The 18,194-nt window shown below is 36.2% G+C and overlaps 1 protein-coding gene across 1 annotated transcript in view; it reads right to left on the bottom strand.

Annotated features, from left to right (window-relative positions):
* Window positions 1-3,507: 3,507 nt before the first annotated feature.
* LOC142322779 (ras-related protein Rab-34-like) overlaps window positions 3,508-18,194 on the bottom strand; it is a 31,443-nt gene continuing 16,756 nt past the window's right edge. The window contains exons 4-6 of the mRNA XM_075361854.1: window positions 15,947-16,077; window positions 11,631-11,832; window positions 3,508-4,414 (exon numbers count right to left, since the gene is read on the bottom strand). Coding sequence (XP_075217969.1) covers window positions 4,344-4,414; window positions 11,631-11,832; window positions 15,947-16,077 — 404 coding nt within the window. The 3' untranslated portion in view covers window positions 3,508-4,343. The remainder of the gene's footprint in view (window positions 4,415-11,630; window positions 11,833-15,946; window positions 16,078-18,194) is intronic.

Genomic DNA, 18,194 nt, shown 5'->3' with positions numbered 1-18,194 from the left:
ATGAGACCTTGCCGTTGGTGAGGGGGCTTGACTGCTCAGGGATACAGAGTAGCTGGACCGAAGGTGCAACCATATCGGAGAGGTATCTGTTGAGAGCCAGACTAAGGAATGATTCCTGAAAGAGGGCAGCAGCTCTTTCAGTAGTTGTTAGGGGCGTGAGTCACAATGACTTAAACGGCCATATCAACATCACTCAGTCCTCTGAGTACTGCGCAGCTGAAAGCAATGGAAAACTACAGCTGTTTTTTTTTTCCAAGAAAATGTGGCTATGCATTTTCAAAAGCAATAATGGAGGCGCCTTCCTTGGAAAATATTCCGGAGGTAAAATAGTCGCCCGTTCGGATCTCCGGATGGGGACTACTAAGGAAGGGGTCACCAGAAAAGTAAAAAATAACATTCTACGAGTCGGAGCGTGGAATGTTAGAAGCTTAAAAAAGGTTGGTAGGGTAGAAAATTTAATATGTAAAACAAATTGTTAGGGATGTAGGATGTAGAGGGTATACTGAAATGAAACGACTAGCACTAGATAGGGAATCTTGGAGAGCTGCATCAAACCAGTCAAATGACTGAAGAAGAACATAAGAATTCTTCAATTATTACTGTTGCCGTTTGGTTCCTGTACATGTTAGCAATTGTTCTTCTATCTCTGTATTTGAATCCTAATTTTTTTTAAATGCTGAACATTTTATTCCAGTCTACGTTATCGAATGCGTTTTCTAGGTCTATAAACGCCAAGTATGTTGGTTTGTCTTTCTTTAATCTTCCTTCTACTATTAATCTGAGGCCTAAAATTGCTTCTCTTGTCCTTATACTTTTCGTGAAACCAAATTGGTCTTCTCCTAACACTTCTTCCACTCTACTCTCAATTCTTCTGTATAGAATTCTAGTTAAGATTTTTGATGCATAACTAGTTAAACTAATTGTTCTGTATTCTTCACATTTATCTGCCCCTGCTTTCTTTGGTATCATGACTATTACACTTTTTTTGAAGTCTGATGGAAATTCCCCTTTTTCATAAATATTACACACCAGTTTGTATAATCTATCAATCGCTTCCTCACCTGCACTGCACAGTAATTATACTGGTATTCCGTCTATTCCAGGAGCCTTTCTGCCATTTAAATCTTTTAATGCTCTCTTAAATTCAGATCTCAGTATTGTTTCTTCCATTTCATCCTCCTCAACTTCCTCTTCTTCCCCTATAACACCATTTGCTAATTCATTTCCTCCGTATAACTCTTCAATATATTCCCACCCATCTATCGACTTTACCTTTCGTATTATATATTGGTGTACCATCTTTGTTTAACACATTATTAGATTTTAATTTATGTCCCCCAAAATTTTCCTTAACTTTCCTGTATGCTCCAATATTTCATTAATTAAAATTTTATTTGACTATATAACTCTGGAACGAATGAAAATAAATACAACTTATGATATATCATTGAAAAGCTCTCAATTAGGGCTTATTACTAATCTCAATTTTTTTCTACATTATTGATTATCATGTGGAAACAGAGGGTGCTGCAGTACCACAGTGCCTATACGCGACCCTAACTGGAAAAAAGAATTGTTGCTAATGTTTCAATACATGAGTATACAAATACAAATGAAAAAAAAAACGAGAGATTCTTTTAATGAATTTGTAAGGAATTTTCATCGGTATAATATTTCCAGATTTGTAAAAACGAATGTTTTCGCTGGGTGAATCCTCAATTTGAAGCAATCTCTCAACTTTTATATATAATAATATTAATATTAAATAAATTAATGACAAATAATTCATGTTTCTTTATATATAAAGGGTTTTTATGACAATTAATAAATCTTCTTAAATCTATCACGGAAGAGGATATTGTTTCAGTTGATTTATTTAAAGGTGAATTTTTTCTTTATCATTAAAGGTAAATATTTTTTTTTTTTAAATATATTTTATTAATAATTATTTTTAATTATATAAATACATTTAAATTAAAATTTTTAACATAAGTGCAGATAAAATAATAAAAAGATTGTGTGTATATAAAATAACTAAACATTATGCAAAATTAAAAGATCAAATTTGAACATTTCATATACTAGAATAATAACCTTAAAAAAAACGTAGTGAAGCTGTGAAGGGTCGCATGGCAATTGGTTTTACATGAAACGTTAACACCCTTGGATGAAGTTACTCTGAAATACAGACTGACCAACTTATCTGTAGAGTCAATTAAATGGTAGAACCACTATCGTATTTTATTTGAACTAAACTGAAATTCTACAATGGGAAATTTTAGTTCCTTCATTTAGCCAACTGTACAGATAAATTGGTCGGTCTGTATAACAGTGTGTCCCTTTTAGTATATCATATTGAAATAAAAATCGAGACAAGTACTAAATTTAATTTTAACGTAAAAATGGTACATGATGATATTTATTTCGACTAATATTTGACTTACTTAGCATTTATAGATCTAGAAAAGGCATTCGATGACGTAGACTGGAATAAAATGTTCAGCATTTTAAAAAAATTAGGGTTCAAATACAGAGATAGAAGAATAATTGCTAACATTTACAGGAACAGTAATAATTGAAGAACATAATAATGAAGCCGTAATAAGAAAGGGAGTCCGACAAGGATGTTCCCCATCTCCATTACTTTTTAATCTTTACATAAAACAAGCACTTAATGATGTTAAAGAACAATTTATATTCAGAGTAACAGTACAAGGTGAAAAGATAAAGATGCTACGATTTGCTGATGATATAGTAATTTTAGCCGAGAGTAAAAAGGATTTAGAAGAAACAATGTTTTCAAATTTTTTCCTGATATTTAAATTAATTTTTGATGTAAACAAATTATATTTCTTACTGAAGGCTCGTTTAGCTTGTGCTATTCGGCATTTTATATCGCTCCTGCTTTGTTCATCTTTAATAATTCTACCTCCCAAATAACAAAATTCGTCTACCTCCATAATCTTTTCTCCTCCTATTTTCACATTCAGCGGTCCATCTTTGTTATTTCTACTACATTTCATTACTTTTGTTTTGTTCTTTTTTATTTTCATGCCATAGTTCTTGCGTAGGACTTCATCTGTGCAGTTCATTGTTTCTTCTAAATCCTTTTTATTCATGGCTAGAATACTATACCATCAGCAAATCGTAGCATCTTTATCTTTTCACCTTGTACTGTTACTCCGAATCTAAATTATTCTTTAACATCATTAACTGCTATTTCTATGCAAAGATTAAAAAGTAACTGATATAGGGAACATCCTTGTCGGACTCCCTTTCTTATTACGGCTTCTTTCCTATGTTCTTCAATTATTACTGTTGCTGTTTGGTTCCTGTACATGTTAGCAATTGTTCTTCTATCTCTGTATTTGAACCCTAATTTTTTTTAAATGCTGAACATTTTATTCCAGTTTACGTTATCGAATGCCTTTTCTAGGTCTATAAATGCCAAGTATGATCTTCCTTCTACTATTAATCTGAGACCTAAAATTGCTTCCCTTGTCCCTATACTTTTCCTAAAACCAAATTGGTCTTCTCCTAACACTTCCTCCACTCTCCTCTCAATTCTTCTGTATAGAATTCTAGTTAAGATTTTTGATGCATGACTAGTTAAATTAATTGTTCTGTATTCTTCATATTTATCTGCCATCAAAATGATATTTGAAAACGATTTGCAGCGTTTTTGATCGACTTTGGTTCGACAGAGAAAGCAGGCGAAAGCTTGCAACATTCCTATAGTTTAGACTAAATTCCCTGACGAAAATGTAACAGCATTTCAGACTATCGATTGTATCTTCTTCAGGCACAATGATTTTGCTATTATGCCTTATGTCGTTTAATTCTCATATGACAGACCGATGATGAACAAAATTGTTGTCGAATATTAGTGTATGTTTTATGTTAAAATTAAATTTAGTACGTGTCTAATTTTTATTTCAAATCTCATACTCGTTGACATACAGACCAATTTATCTGTAAAGTTGGCCAAATGAAGGAACTAAAATTTTCCGTAGTAGACTTTTAGTTTTATTCAAATGAAATACGATGGTGTCTCTCCCATTTCAGATAAGTTGGTTGGTCTTTAGCTTGAAGGAATTTCATCCTAAGTCGGTAACATTTCATGTTAAACTACCGACCGTGCGTCACGACACAGCACAAACCTGATGATTTTTTAGAATTATTTTTACAACAATTAATATAATAAAAAAACCTTTTTCTATGCAAAACTGACTAGAAATAATGATTAGATTAATACAAGCAGATGTTTTATCAAAATGTCTCTGTTGTTTGCAGTTGACTGTAAGCCATATACAAACACATATATAATCATTGATGTATAACTTTTAAATGCATCCATTACATTTCAATTTGTTGTTTTCATTTGTTATTTTCAGGTGACTTTTATTTGTGTTTTCTGAAAAAAACAAAAAAAAAACAATATAACAAATGTATGTTTTTTATTATAATTTAGTTTTTATAATCAATTCACTTTATGTAAAATATTAAAATCATACATTTTTTTCTAAAACTGTGAAATAATTTTGCTAATAAAGTAAAACATTTTACAAGAAATGGAAGTCATTCAAAAATTTAATGGGGTTTGGTGTCTCTTAACCCAGGTTTTGATTATTTTTTTCATAAAAAAAAAACAATTTCAAGATATACTTTAATTTTAACTCTCAATTTATTTCAACGGGTGAAGAAAGGAAAAATTCCTCATAAATACATAATAACCAAATATGATTTAGAAATCAACTAGTCGATTCCAAAGCTTATCCTCTAGCAGACAGTGATAGCGACCATAATTTGGTAATAATGAAATGTAGATTGGGGTTTAAAAACCTGAAGAAAAGGTGTCAGATGAATCGGTGGAATTTAGAGAAGCTTGAGGAAGAGGAGGCAAAGAAGATTTTTGAGGAGGACATCGCAAGAGGTCTGAGTAAAAAAGATAAGGTAGAAAATGTAGAAGAAGAATGGGAGAATGTTTTAAAGGAAATTCTTAAATCAGCAGAAGCGAACTTAGGCGGAACAAAGAGAACCGGTAGAAAACCTTCGGTTTCAGACGATATATTGCAGCTGATGGATGAACGTAGAAAATATAAGAATGCTAATGAAGAAGAAAGTAAAAGGAACTATCGACAATTAAGAAATACTATAAACAGGAAGTGCAAACTAGCGAGAGAAGAGTGGATTAAACAAAAGTGTTCAGAAGTGGAAAGAGAAATGAACATTGGTTCATTTCAAATAGACGGAGCATATAGGAAAGTTAAGGAACATTTGTTGCCGTTTGGTTCCTGTACATGTTAGCAATTGTTCTTCTATCTCTGTATTTGAATCCTAATTTTTTTTAAAATGCTGAACATTTTATTCCAGTCTACGTTATCGAATGCCTTTTCTAGGGGTATAAATGCCAAGTATGTTAGTTTGTTTTTCTTTAATCTTCCTTCTACTATTAATCTGAGGCCTAAAATTGCTTCCCTTGTCCCTATACTTTTCCTGAAACCAAATTGGTCTTCTCCTAACACTTCTTCCACTCTCCTCTCAATTCTTCTGTATAGAATTCTAGTTGAGATTTTTGATGCACGACTAGTTAAACTAATTGTTTTGTATTCTTCACATTTATCTGCCCCTGCTTTCTTTTGTATCATTACTATAACACTTTTTTTGAAGTCTGATGGAAATTCCCCTTTTTCATAAATATTACACACCAGTTTGTATAATCTATCAATCGCTTCCTCACCTACACTGCGTAGTAATTCTACAGATATTCCGTCTATTCCAGGAGCCTTTCTGCCATTTAAATCTTTTAATGCTCTCTTAAATTCAGATCTCAGTATCGTTTCTCACATTTCATCCTCCTCAACTTCCTTTTCTTCGTCTATAACACCATTTTCTAATTCATTTCCTCCGTATAGCACTTCATTATATTCCACCCATCTATCTACTTTACCTTTTGTATTATATATTGGTGTACCATCTTTGTTTAACACATTATTAGATTTTAATTTATGTACCCCAAAATTTTCCTTAACTTTCCTGTATGCTCCGTCTATTTTACCAATGTTCATTTCTTTTTCCACTTCTGAACACTTTTCTTTAATGCACTCTTCTTTCACCAGTTTGCACTTCCTGTTTATAGCATTTCTTAATTGCCGATAGTTCCTTTTACGTGTGACTTCCATAGATGTAACAAGCTGTACATGTACAGTCATTACAAGAAACAAACAACGCACCTACCTAGAAGCCTTAATCAAGAAATGGACATAATTTGGAACGCTTCCAGATTATCAGTATAAAAAAAAAACAACTAAATACAGTAGTCTTAGAACCAGTTAAATTTAAAGATTTAATGAAATAAAATTACCTTTTTTAGATAATTGACAAAAAAACTAGGCGATTCCAATTTTATTTTATAAAGTCACATGTTAAAGAAAAAAAGGGTGTTTAGATAAATTGCTAGATTCAACTGCCCTTTTTGATTATCTGATAACATATTTGAAAACAAACACCCCCCCCCCCCCCTGTATAGAAGCAGATATGCTTTGCACAGTTTATATAAAACAACACTTATGTTGTTGAACTCAGCTCGAACAGAGCTGAAATTATAAGTCTACAATCACTATTGTTTCATAATTTGCATCCTGTCTTTAAACACTACAGCCCAGACCTCTCATCTGGGACAAAATCAGTGATGTTACTGTTGAATACAGAACATCTAAAGGATCTGAATAACAAATTCATTCTGAGATTTAAGCTAAAGTGTGGCAACTTAACAAATTCTGTAATCCATAGGCATACTGGTTCTCACCAAACCGTGTAAATATGATTATAGTAACACTGTAAGCCCTAAAAATCTTTGCCATCTCATCTGGTATCTAACCAAAAATCCACAGAACTATCCACGGCCCAAGAAAAAACGTTTCTTTGATCCATGTAAAGGATAAAAGAAAGAAAGAGATAGATAATAAGTTATAAACAACTATCCTTGAAAGAACCATCTTACAACAAAAAAAAATTCTATCCAAAGGTCTCCAGATGGTTGGTAACGATTCTGCTCAAAATTCTTTGGGAGATAGTGATTTTATTTCCACGTAGAAATGGCATTATTGATCAGTTTAAATGCTTGCCATAATAAAGTACTTTTACCTTCATTTGAGATGAGAATATGGATTCTTTTATGAAAATCCTTGATTTTCTCTCAGCAAAATACTTTGATCAAAGGAAATCTTAAGATTGATTCTCCCTTTTCTTATTCTTTGTTGCTCCTTTTTTGGATTTGCTCCAATGGGAGTTGGACCAGTTGCAGTGTTTCCATTTGTGGTGCCATGTTGACACTTTCTGGTATACAGTTGAGTAGACGAATGGTTAGATAACAACCAACTCCAAGTAGCCCCAGCTAAGTCAAAATTCATTTTTCTCTCTGGTAGGAGAAGGGTCAGAGGAATAAATACAGAAATAAAGGGGGAAATTATTGGTGAAGTCAGTAACGTCAAATACTTGGGCGTATTCAAAGATAAGAGTCTAAAGTACAGTTATCACATAGATATGATTTGTCAAAAGGTTGCCCCTACAATTAAGGCTCTAAGAGGTCTATTTAATAACCACTGTGCACCGAAACTGGTGGTCAGAAGGTTGATCACAACAGCAATGATGACATCTATCTTATACGCGGCACCAGTCTGGGGAACTGCAATGAATGTATAACGCAATAAACGCAAACTTAGAAGCTTGAACAGAGTAGCACTAATACGAGTTGTCTCAGTATATAGAACAATTTCTTACGATGCGTTATGTGTCTTAGCTAAAACGCCTCCCATTGAATTACAGATAAAAGGCCGAAGCATGAGGGCGGTAGGTGTGCCAAGAGCCGAGGTAGAAGACACAGTCGTTAGCAACTGGCAAACCGCATGGTCATCCCTCAAACAGGAGAGTGAACAAAAGGAGACTTATTCCCAATCTTAAAAAGTGGTTGGGTAGAGAGAAAGGCGGACTAAATTTCCACACCACTCAGTTGATGACAGGACATGGGTCGTTCGGGAAATACCTTAATAGATTCGGGAAAAGGCAGACGTCAAGGTGTCTGTACTGTCAGCAAGAAGACGACGTGGAACACACCGTATTCAACTGCTATAGATGGGAGGGTCTCAGACATGAAATAAGGTATAATAACCTGACACCTGACAACCTGGTTAGCTGGCTAATGCAATCCAATAACAACTGGGATTGGTTTTCCAATTTTGCGAGCACCGTCCTCAAATCTAAAGAGGAAGAGGAGAGTCATCAAAGACTATAGGAGCGAAGATAGGGGAGGGAGGACAGTCCCACCCCGGAGGGCCCGTATGCTTAGGTATGCGGGTTCCGGTGATGGGGTGAGAACTCCTGGGGTTCCTTGAATGGGATAAAGAAAAGACCGAGTCCCGGACGGCGGTGTCGGTTCCTTGGGGGGGGGGGGGCGCTTCGGTGCTTGCTGGGGCTGGCGCCGCCGGTTTGAGGCAGGCATAAAAGAGTAAAGACCGAGACCCGGTTCTCTGCGTGTGGGGGGGGGGGATGGCATAGCCGGACCTTCCCTTACGTGCGGAGGATTAGAAGCGAGCAGCAATAAGAAAAGATCCGGAACCGGGTACCGGACGTACAGCCGGTGGGTGAGGAGGCCCCCTTAGAGTCACAAGGACACATCCCTGGGCCGTGTATACTTGAGTGTATGTCCGGCCTACGGATGTAAGGAGGAAAAAAAAAGGTGAAAGGAACGCTACAATGGCGGGAGTTTCAATATTTCTCCCTACAGATCGCAGAGCCCCTACGAGTACAACAAATCGTCGGTCTAGTAAATAAAACCGTATCAATCTGACATAGCGACAGGAAATCGTCGTATGTGCGAGTTTATACAGCAAGCCGCTATGCCAAACTTTGTCAAAGGCTTTAGCCACATCTAGAAAAACGGTTGCAGTTACCGCTTTTCTATTTAGGACTGTCGATTATTTTAACCAATTGGTTGGGTCGTCGAGTGGCCATCCCTGAATCCGAATTGCTCAGGCCGTACTCCTTTTCCCAAATGTCGCCTAAGTCTCTCCAGGAAAATCCTTTCGAATAGCTTTAACAACACTGGTAATAAGGAAATCGGCCTTCAATTCTGGGGAAAGAACAGACTTTTCCCAGGTTTGGGTAGGCATTGGTTAACTGGCATTTCTCCCGCCAGCACCCCATTCGGTCGCCCTAGAGCATAGACCAAATGTCAGTGCCAAGATACGGCTACTGTGCCTCTAAAACAGTTTAGCGACCTCGTTACCTAAAAGCTCCTAGCGAGCTACCTATCAGCGTGAACAGATTAATCAGGGTGCTATTCACCACCCGCTTATATGTCCCAACCGCTCACTTGTCAAACTAAATCCAGATCGGGGAGGCGCACCCTTTGTTACTAATTACTAAAAGTCATTAACGTTAATAAAATAAAAGACAGCTATTTAGGCTGTCACGCCTCGGTCGCTGTATGGTAGCTAGTGCCTGTCCACCATTTAAAGCGCTTGGAGCTTGTATCTGGCTGGTGGCCAGCGATTATCTCAGGAAAAACTTCCCCCCACGGTACTATAGGAATCGGTATAACCCAGATTAATTAAAAAAACTCTAGCGATGACGGTTGAACTTCGTAACCTCATCGAGGAACTCCCACACGGTCCGACAATGTGGCTCTCGCCGTTTATGAGCGGCCAGTTTTCCATCTGACCTCTAAGTTCCAGGGTGGCCCGGTCTGTGGACCCCCAAGAGCAGGGCAGTTGAACATCATATGCTCGTTCGACTGGACCTCTCCGTAGACACACAACTTATCAGCCGCTAGGCGAAACCGAAACAGATATTGCTTCAAATCCACGTGGTTGGTGAGCACGTGGATACCCGTTGCCATTAAAAATGAATTCGAGGCATACCATGCCCCCAGATCCTGTATAAACCTATACAAGGATCTTCCCTTAGTCGTGGTGTGCCATTCAAGCTGCCATGCCTGCATCGCGAGGCTCCATAGCCTCTTTCGCAGACAGGAAATGGGCAACTACGAAATGTTGTTCCGGTGCATTGTGATCACCGTTCCGCTCCGGTTCTAGCCCGGCTCGAAACCGCCAAATGACTCGGCTTCCCGACCTCTTCGCAACTTCCACATGGTTGCCCGAACTTTCGCAACAAAATCGATTGGGAGAGCCATTCCCAATACGGTGATACCCTCGTAGAAGATAATTTTAAAAACACCAGTGCAAACTATCATGGCTCTGCGCTGGGCACTCTATTTCTATCCAACCTATGCGCCCAAATTGGCGCCGCGTATGCTATCATGCTCTCGAAGACACCTCGGTACACCAAGTACATTTGACGGCCCGACAGCCCGTAATCCTTCCGAGCAATCCTTCTAAGTTTGTGCATCACAGAGACGGCGTCCGCCGCCAACTTGTCATCAAACAAAACACCTATGAACCCTTACTCGGCTGATTACACAGCATTTATACTTAATGTGTGGGTTACGACTGCTTGATAATTTGTCTGTACCCTTCAGAAAGCATAAACTTCGTCTTGGGCACAGAAATCTTTAAATTTTTCATGTCCATCCAGCCCTCGGCAGATAGGACATTGGGTAGGTATACCATAATTGCAGTTTTCCAGCGATTCGGAAAATATCCAACGTACAAAATTGACGTGAATATTGCGTTTATGCGGGTGGAAAATTCCTTAATCCACGAGCACCGATCCCGTCAACACCCGGACCCTTATCGTCAGGGCTTGTGGCTTTGATTGCAGCGGTAACTTCCATCTCAGTGATTTGGTCTATTTCTAGTGGGGCGTCCTTTACCTGTGCTAAATAATCTACGAGTAAGGACTCCACCTCGGTTGTGTGGTCGTCGTTCGGGGAGGGTGAAGCGTTTGGAGTAAATTAACCAGCCGAGTAGTAACTTTTTTGTTGGAACTTCTGTGGTTTGGTTGCCCTGTGGACTTGGTGTAAAATTGTTTACGGACACCGTTTCCTACGCCAGGATATATAAAAACTTAAATTAGTGACCGAGATATTTAACCTAGTTTCCAATTAGTTTTCTTAATCAATTGAACTGTTCTTTAAGAAATCTTTATCCATTTCAAAAATTGTTATGGTTAATGTCTACGTAACCATAACGCATAGTTGAACTATCAAAACCGGACGGTTAGATCTCCAGTGAAAAACTAATATATAATGGAATGGAACGCAAAAGTGGTGGCAGTTTCACATATTTTCCCTTCGAATCGCACAGCCTGGACATTGTCCCTTGCTGCTGTATGATTCTGTAATCAGGCGTATTTCTAAAGTTTATTTAATGTCGGGTCTAAGTTTCAAGTTTTGTTATGTTTTATGGACGGCTTTGTGAATAGCATTACATATCCGTTTGGACCAGCATTCTCAAACCCACTTCTGGCTCTGACCGCAGGACACTAGGCTTTTAAAACCTGTGCTCCCGACGTAATTCCCCCTTCAGACGGCCCACTGAAGTCCTTTCAGTACTAGCACTTCATAGGCTAGCAGGAATACGCCACAACAGGACCCTAATTTTTGGAGGGAGCAATGCGGTGCCCACTTCCATTAATATATAAGAAAGAAATTTAGAAAGATTTAGTCTTACCAATATTTCCAATTGAGATAGTCTGTTGTTGTACAATTTCTTTTTCTCTTGTTATACCAGCATCGAAAGCTAAAGCTGCCATTCTGTGAAACATCTCTTTTACATTTTCACCAGTATTTGATGAAACAACCCATAACTCTGCTCCTAATCTTCTTGCTTCCTTTGAAGCGATTTCTATTATTTTATTATAAGCTGCTACTGACTGAAAAATTATAACCGTTTATTAAAAAAAAAAAAATGTATTTTTAAATGAAATGAAGTGAAATAAAAATATATCATTGGTTTTTGTATAGAGAAACTGAACAAATCGTACCAGTGAAAAAGTTTGTCAACATTTTTTTTTTTTAATTTAGTTCGTAGAATTCCTTTTTTTTTTGTCTTCAGTCATTTGACTGGTTTGATGCAGCTCTCCAAGATTCCCTATCTAGTGCTAGTCGTTTCATTTCAGTATACGCTCTACATCCTACATCCCTAACAATTTGTTTTACATATTCCAAACGTGGCCTGCCTACACAATTTTTTCCTTCTACCTGTCCTTCCGATATTAAAGCGACTATTCTAGGATGCCTTAGTATGTGGCCTATAAGTCTGTGTCTACTTTTAACTATACTTTTCCAAATGCTTCCTTCTTCATCTGTTTGCCGCAATACCTCTTCATTTGTCACTTTATCCACCCATCTGATTTTTAACATTCTCCTATAGCACCGCATTTCAAAAGCTTCTAATCTTTTCTTCTCAGATACTCCGATCGTCCAATTTTCACTTACATATAAAGCGACGCTCCAAACATATACTTTCAAAAATATTTTCCTGACATTTAAATTAATTTTTGATGTAAACAAATTATATTTCTTACTGAAGGCTCGTTTAGCTTGTGCTATTCGGCATTTTATATCGCTCCTGCTTCGTCCATCTTTAGTAATTCTACTTCCCAAATAACAAAATTCTTCTACCTCCGTAATCTTTTCTCCTCCTATTTTCACATTCAGTGGTCCATCTTTGTTATTTCTACTACATTTCATTATTTTTGTTTTGTATTTGTTTATTTTCACGCAATAGTTCTTGCGTAGGACTTCATCTATGCCGTTCATTGTTTCTTCTAAATCCTTTTTACTCTCAGCTAGAATTATACTATATCATCAGCAAGTCGTAGCATCTTTATCTTTTCACCTTGTACTGTTACTCCGAATCTAAATTGTTCTTTAACATGATTAACTGCTAGTTCTATGTAAAGATGAAAAAGTAACGGGGATAGGCAACATCCTTGTTGTTGTTTCTTACTACGGCTTCTTTCTTATGTTCTTCAATTATTACTGTTGCTGTTTGGTTCCTGTAAATGTTAGCAATTGTTCTATCTCTGTATTTGAACCCTAATTTTTTTAAAATGGTGAACATTTTATTCCAGTCTACGTTATCGAATGCCTTTTCTAGGTCTATAAATGCCAAGTATGTTGGTTTTGTGTTTCTTTAATCTTCCTTTTACTATTAATCTGAGGCCTAAAATTGGTTCCCTTGTCCCTATACTTTTCCTGAAACCAAATTGGTCTTCTCCTAACATTTCTTCCACTCTCCTCTCAATTCTTCTGTATAGAATTTTTGGTGCATAACTAGTTAAACTAATTGTTCTGTATTCTTCACATTTATCTGCCCCTGCTTTCTTTGGTATCATGACTATAACACTTTTTTTGAAGTCTGATGGAAATTCCCCTTTTTCATAAATATTACACACCAGTTTGTATAATCTATCAATCGCTTCCTCACCTGCAGTAATTCTACAGGTATTCCGTCTATTCCAGAAGCCTCTTTCTGCCATTTAAATCTTTTAAATCTCTCTTAAATTCAGATCTCAGTATTGTTCTCCCATTTCATCCTCCTCAACTTCCTCTTCTTCCTCTATAACACCATTTTCTAATTCATTTCCTCCGTATAACTCTTCAATATATTCCACCCATCTATCGACTTTACCTTTCGTATTATATATTGGTGTACCATCTTTGTTTAACACATTATTAGATTTTAATTTATGTACCCCAAAATTTTCCTTAACTTTACTGTATACTCCGTCTATTTTACCAATGTTGATTTCTCTTTCCACAAAGATGAATAGCCAAGTAGAATTCCAATGATTTAGAATTTTTAAAATGTATTAATTTATATATTTCAATTTACCTGTGTTTGAATAAATAGAAATTTAAAACAAATTTTATCAAATCATTGTTTTTTTTTCAATGCAGACTTTTTTCATTGACTTGTGTTATTTTTTTTGGGTTGTTTGTTGGCGAAAAACGCTTGAGCATTATCATCGCCCGGTAGTTATTATTAAAAGGGTAATATAACTCCAAAATAATAAACTATACAAGGTGTAAACGTAATATCAATCATATAATAAAAATTTACTATAACAAGAAAGGAAGACAAAATAAAACCCAAAACTAATATCACAGACAAAGTTGATAAAATATTAAAGATAAAATAATACAATAAAGAAAGTATAAAAACTTACCTAACTCTGATGGGTTGTGCAAAAATTCCCACCCTGGATAGTAAAATTAAACACATAGAACTAAAAACCAAATCGAAAATAAAGGTTAAAAAATAAACTCTCCTTACAGAAAAACATATGTAAGTATATTAAATCCTTTGCAGTAACCCAGTACTATGCAAAAAGAGAAACATTCGCTCCAAAACCCTGCCATCATTGCCCAAGACATCACGGGGTATATTAAACTGATGACGCAACGCCGCATAACATAAGCAGTCCATGAGAATGTGGTGCACAGTCATGACCCAGTTGCATCGTGTGTACAGGGGTGGGTCTCCTCCTGAGATTAGATATTCGTGTGTGATCCTCGTATGCCCCAATTGTAACCAGCAGAGGACTACTTCCTCACGACGAGAGTTCCTGCAAGAGGAGCCCCACGGCAACACTGAGTCTTTAATCCGTCGAAGTTTACTATCGACGGCAGCCGTCCAGCCACTTTGCCACCTTACTCGCAGTGATTGTTTTATACGATAATTAAAATCAAAGGTAGTAACTCGGGTGGTGAAAGGAGGCTGAATACATGCATCTTTCGCAGCAGAATCTGCCCGCTCATTACCAAGAATCCCAACGTGGCTAGGGATCCAGCAAAAACCTATCCCCTTGTTTCATTTTTCTAACTCAGCGATTTTATCATAAATGCCAACGACGACAGGATGTCCGGAATAAAGGTTTTCCAACGCTTGGAGAACACTGTACGAGTCACTGCAATTAAGAATGTTTCTATATTTAGGGCCAACAATACTTAGAGCCCTATCCACAGCGAGTAGTTCCACGGTAAACACACTAGTAACACCGGATAGGCCAAACATATAAGTCTGTTCATTGAAAACAAAAGCACAACCAACGTTACCATCATGCTTCGACCCATCAGTGTATACCACCACGTCTGGGTTCGACTTGGTGAGGAGAAACTGGAACACCTGCTGGTAAACAATTGTGACGTTTGATCATACGTTGTAAGATCAAATGTAAAATTTACATGGTTTATTCTCCACGGGGGATTCGAGTATGGACATTATGGAAAGAACGAGGGAGTGCCAACATTCATACGCTGCAGCAGACATCGTGTACGGACAACCACAGGCGTAATACAACGTGGACGGTCCTCATACTTCCTCAAATTAGGATTCTTAAGAACTGAGTCAAAATCTGGGTGATTCGGCTGTCCGCTGAGACGGGCAAAATAACTTGTGTTATTAAAATTCAATTATTATAGGGTAAGATACTTTTTCATGACATTTTCAATGATATTTTTTTCATTGGTGTTTTACCTATGTTACTTTTTTTAATTAAAAAATTGGATAAACTTAGTTGAATTACCCCTTTCCTGGTACCTTTCAACTAGATGCCTGCAACTGATAAGACGATTGTAGTTAGTCAGTATTAGTTAGTCGTTAGATGGCACCACTGAAACGCTATCGCTTAGCAAGTAAAGATTAACTTTACTTACTAAATGAACTTACTTACTTACTTACTTAATGAACTTTACGTACTTTACTGAATGATTAAGTAGTGTGTAAATTATAAATATAATTAACCAAACGCTCGCTAAGCTTCACTACCAAGCGAAGCGAGCGTAGGTTATCTTTTCATTGGCAGCAACTAACTACAGATCGGTTGCAGGCATCTTCTTGAAAAGTATCCCTTTTTCATGTAAATTGCTCTATACATTTCCATAGTTAAAAGAATTTTTATAGCAACTGGTCATGCGAATCAGAGAGCTTTTAACTAGATATCAGATTATGTTAAAAGTATCACAACAAACTATACTTACCACAAGATCCAACTTTGTTCCGATTAAAAATAAATGCGGATTCGAATCGCTCATCAAGAGGGCATCTTGAATCCATTGTTTGCAGTGAGATAATGTTATTAATGAACTAATATCAAATACCACAGCAATTACTGAAATAAAAATCAATTCATAACAAGTTTTCTTATTAGTTTTAATAAAATAATATTATGTTATATAAATACCTGCAATTTCATTACCGTTTATTATTATTATTAAATAATAGCATTGTTGTTATAGAATTATATATAAATGAATACATGAAGAACCGCCAGAACTCCTAAATTTCACCACCAACACCACTTGAAAACAATTCCTTTTTAATTGTTAACAAATGTAATTTTTTTTTGTCTTCACTCATTTGACTCTCTTCTCTTTGTTCCTGTTTAGCCTCCGGTAACTACCGTTTAGATTTGGTTCAGGAAAAGTATAGGGACAAGGGAAGCAATTTTAGGACTCAGATTAATAGTAGAAGGAAGATTAAAGAAAAACAAATCAACATACTTGGCGGTTATAGACCTAGAAAAGGCATTCGATAACGTAGACTGGAATAAAATGTTCAGCATTTTAAAAAAATTAGGATTCAAATACAGAGATAGAAGAACAATTGCTAACATGTACAGAAACCAAACAGTAACAATTGAAGTACATAAGAAAGAAGCCGTAATAAGAAAGGGAGTCCAACAAGGATGTTCCCTATCTCCATTACTTTTTTATCTTTACATGGAACTAGCAGTTAATGATGTTAAAGAACAATTTAGATTCGGAGTAATAGTACAAGGTGAAAAATATAAAGATGCTATGATTTGCTGATGATATAGTAATTCTAGCCGAGAGTAAAAAGGATTAGAAGAAACAATGAATGACGTTGGATGAAGTCCTACACAAAAACTATCACATGAAAATAAACAAGAACAAAACAGATGTAATGAAATGTACTAGAAATAACAAAGATGGACCTCTGAATCTGAAAATAGGAAGAGAAAAGTTTATGGAAGTAGAATTACTAAAGATGGACAAAGCAGGAACGATATAAAATGCCGAATAGCACAAGAGAAACGAGCCTTCAGTAAGAAATATAATTTGTTTACATCAAAAATTAATTTAGATGTCAGGAAAAGATATTTGAAAGTGTATGTTTGGAGTGTCGCTTTATATGGAAGTGAAACTTGGACAATCTGAGTATCTGAGAAGAAAAGATTAGAAGCTTTTGAAATGCGTTGCTATAGGAGAATGTTAAAAATCAGATGGGTGAATAAAGTGACAAATGAAGAGGTATTGCAGCAAATAGATGAAGAAAGAAACATTTGGTAAAATATTGTTAAAAAAACAGACAGATTTATAGGCCACATACTTATAGGCATCCTGGATTAGTCGCTTTAATATTGAAAGGACAGGTAGAAGGAAATAATTGTGTAGGCAGGCCACGTTTGGAATATGTAAAACAAATTGTTAGGGATGTAGGATGTAGAGGGTATACTGAAATGAAACGACTAGCACTTAGATAGGGAATCTTGGAGAGCTGCATCAAACCAATCTTTACATTTTCCAATGATAACATTTTAGTAAAATTTTACCAATGAAAAAATTAGATGCAATTGATAATATTGCTACTTTAATAAAAGGAAATGTAATTAAGATCTGGAGATGATAATGGCTCCTTGATACACATAGTTGTAATGTGCTTGTCGACAGGATCATCAGTTCCCGATGGTGGTTAAGTATATCAAATACATTTTGGCATTACTTAAAAAATATTTTAATAATAATAATTCTAATTCAATAACAAAAATGCAATTTTTCCTTTTTTTTTGTAAAAATTCTTGATGCAAGTTTATATTTCCTGACGTTTCCTACCTATGGAAACCATGAAGACAACAAATTAAATTTTGATCTGAAAAAAACACCAGTTTTGGTTAATAAATTCAATATCATCTCAAAAATCGTCGGCCCTTTTCTTTTCCTTTTTCCTGTTTAGTCTCCGGTAACTACCATTCAGATAATACTTCAGAGGATGAATGAGGATGATATGTATGAGTGTAAATGAAGTGTAGTTTTGTACATTCTCAGTTCGACCATTCCTGAGAAGTGTGGTTAATTGAAACCCAACCACTAAAGAACACCGGTATCCACGATTTAGTATTCAAATCCGTGTAAAAATAACTGGCTTTACTAGGACTTGAACGCTGGAACTCTTGATTTCCAAATTAGCTGATTTGGGATGACGCGT

Source organism: Lycorma delicatula, chromosome 4 (genome assembly GCF_047948215.1).
Source record: "Lycorma delicatula isolate Av1 chromosome 4, ASM4794821v1, whole genome shotgun sequence".
Taxonomy (NCBI): Eukaryota; Metazoa; Arthropoda; class Insecta; order Hemiptera; family Fulgoridae; genus Lycorma; species Lycorma delicatula.
Note: the sequence above shows the minus strand (reverse complement) of the source record. Positions and strands in the feature narration are given on the sequence as shown.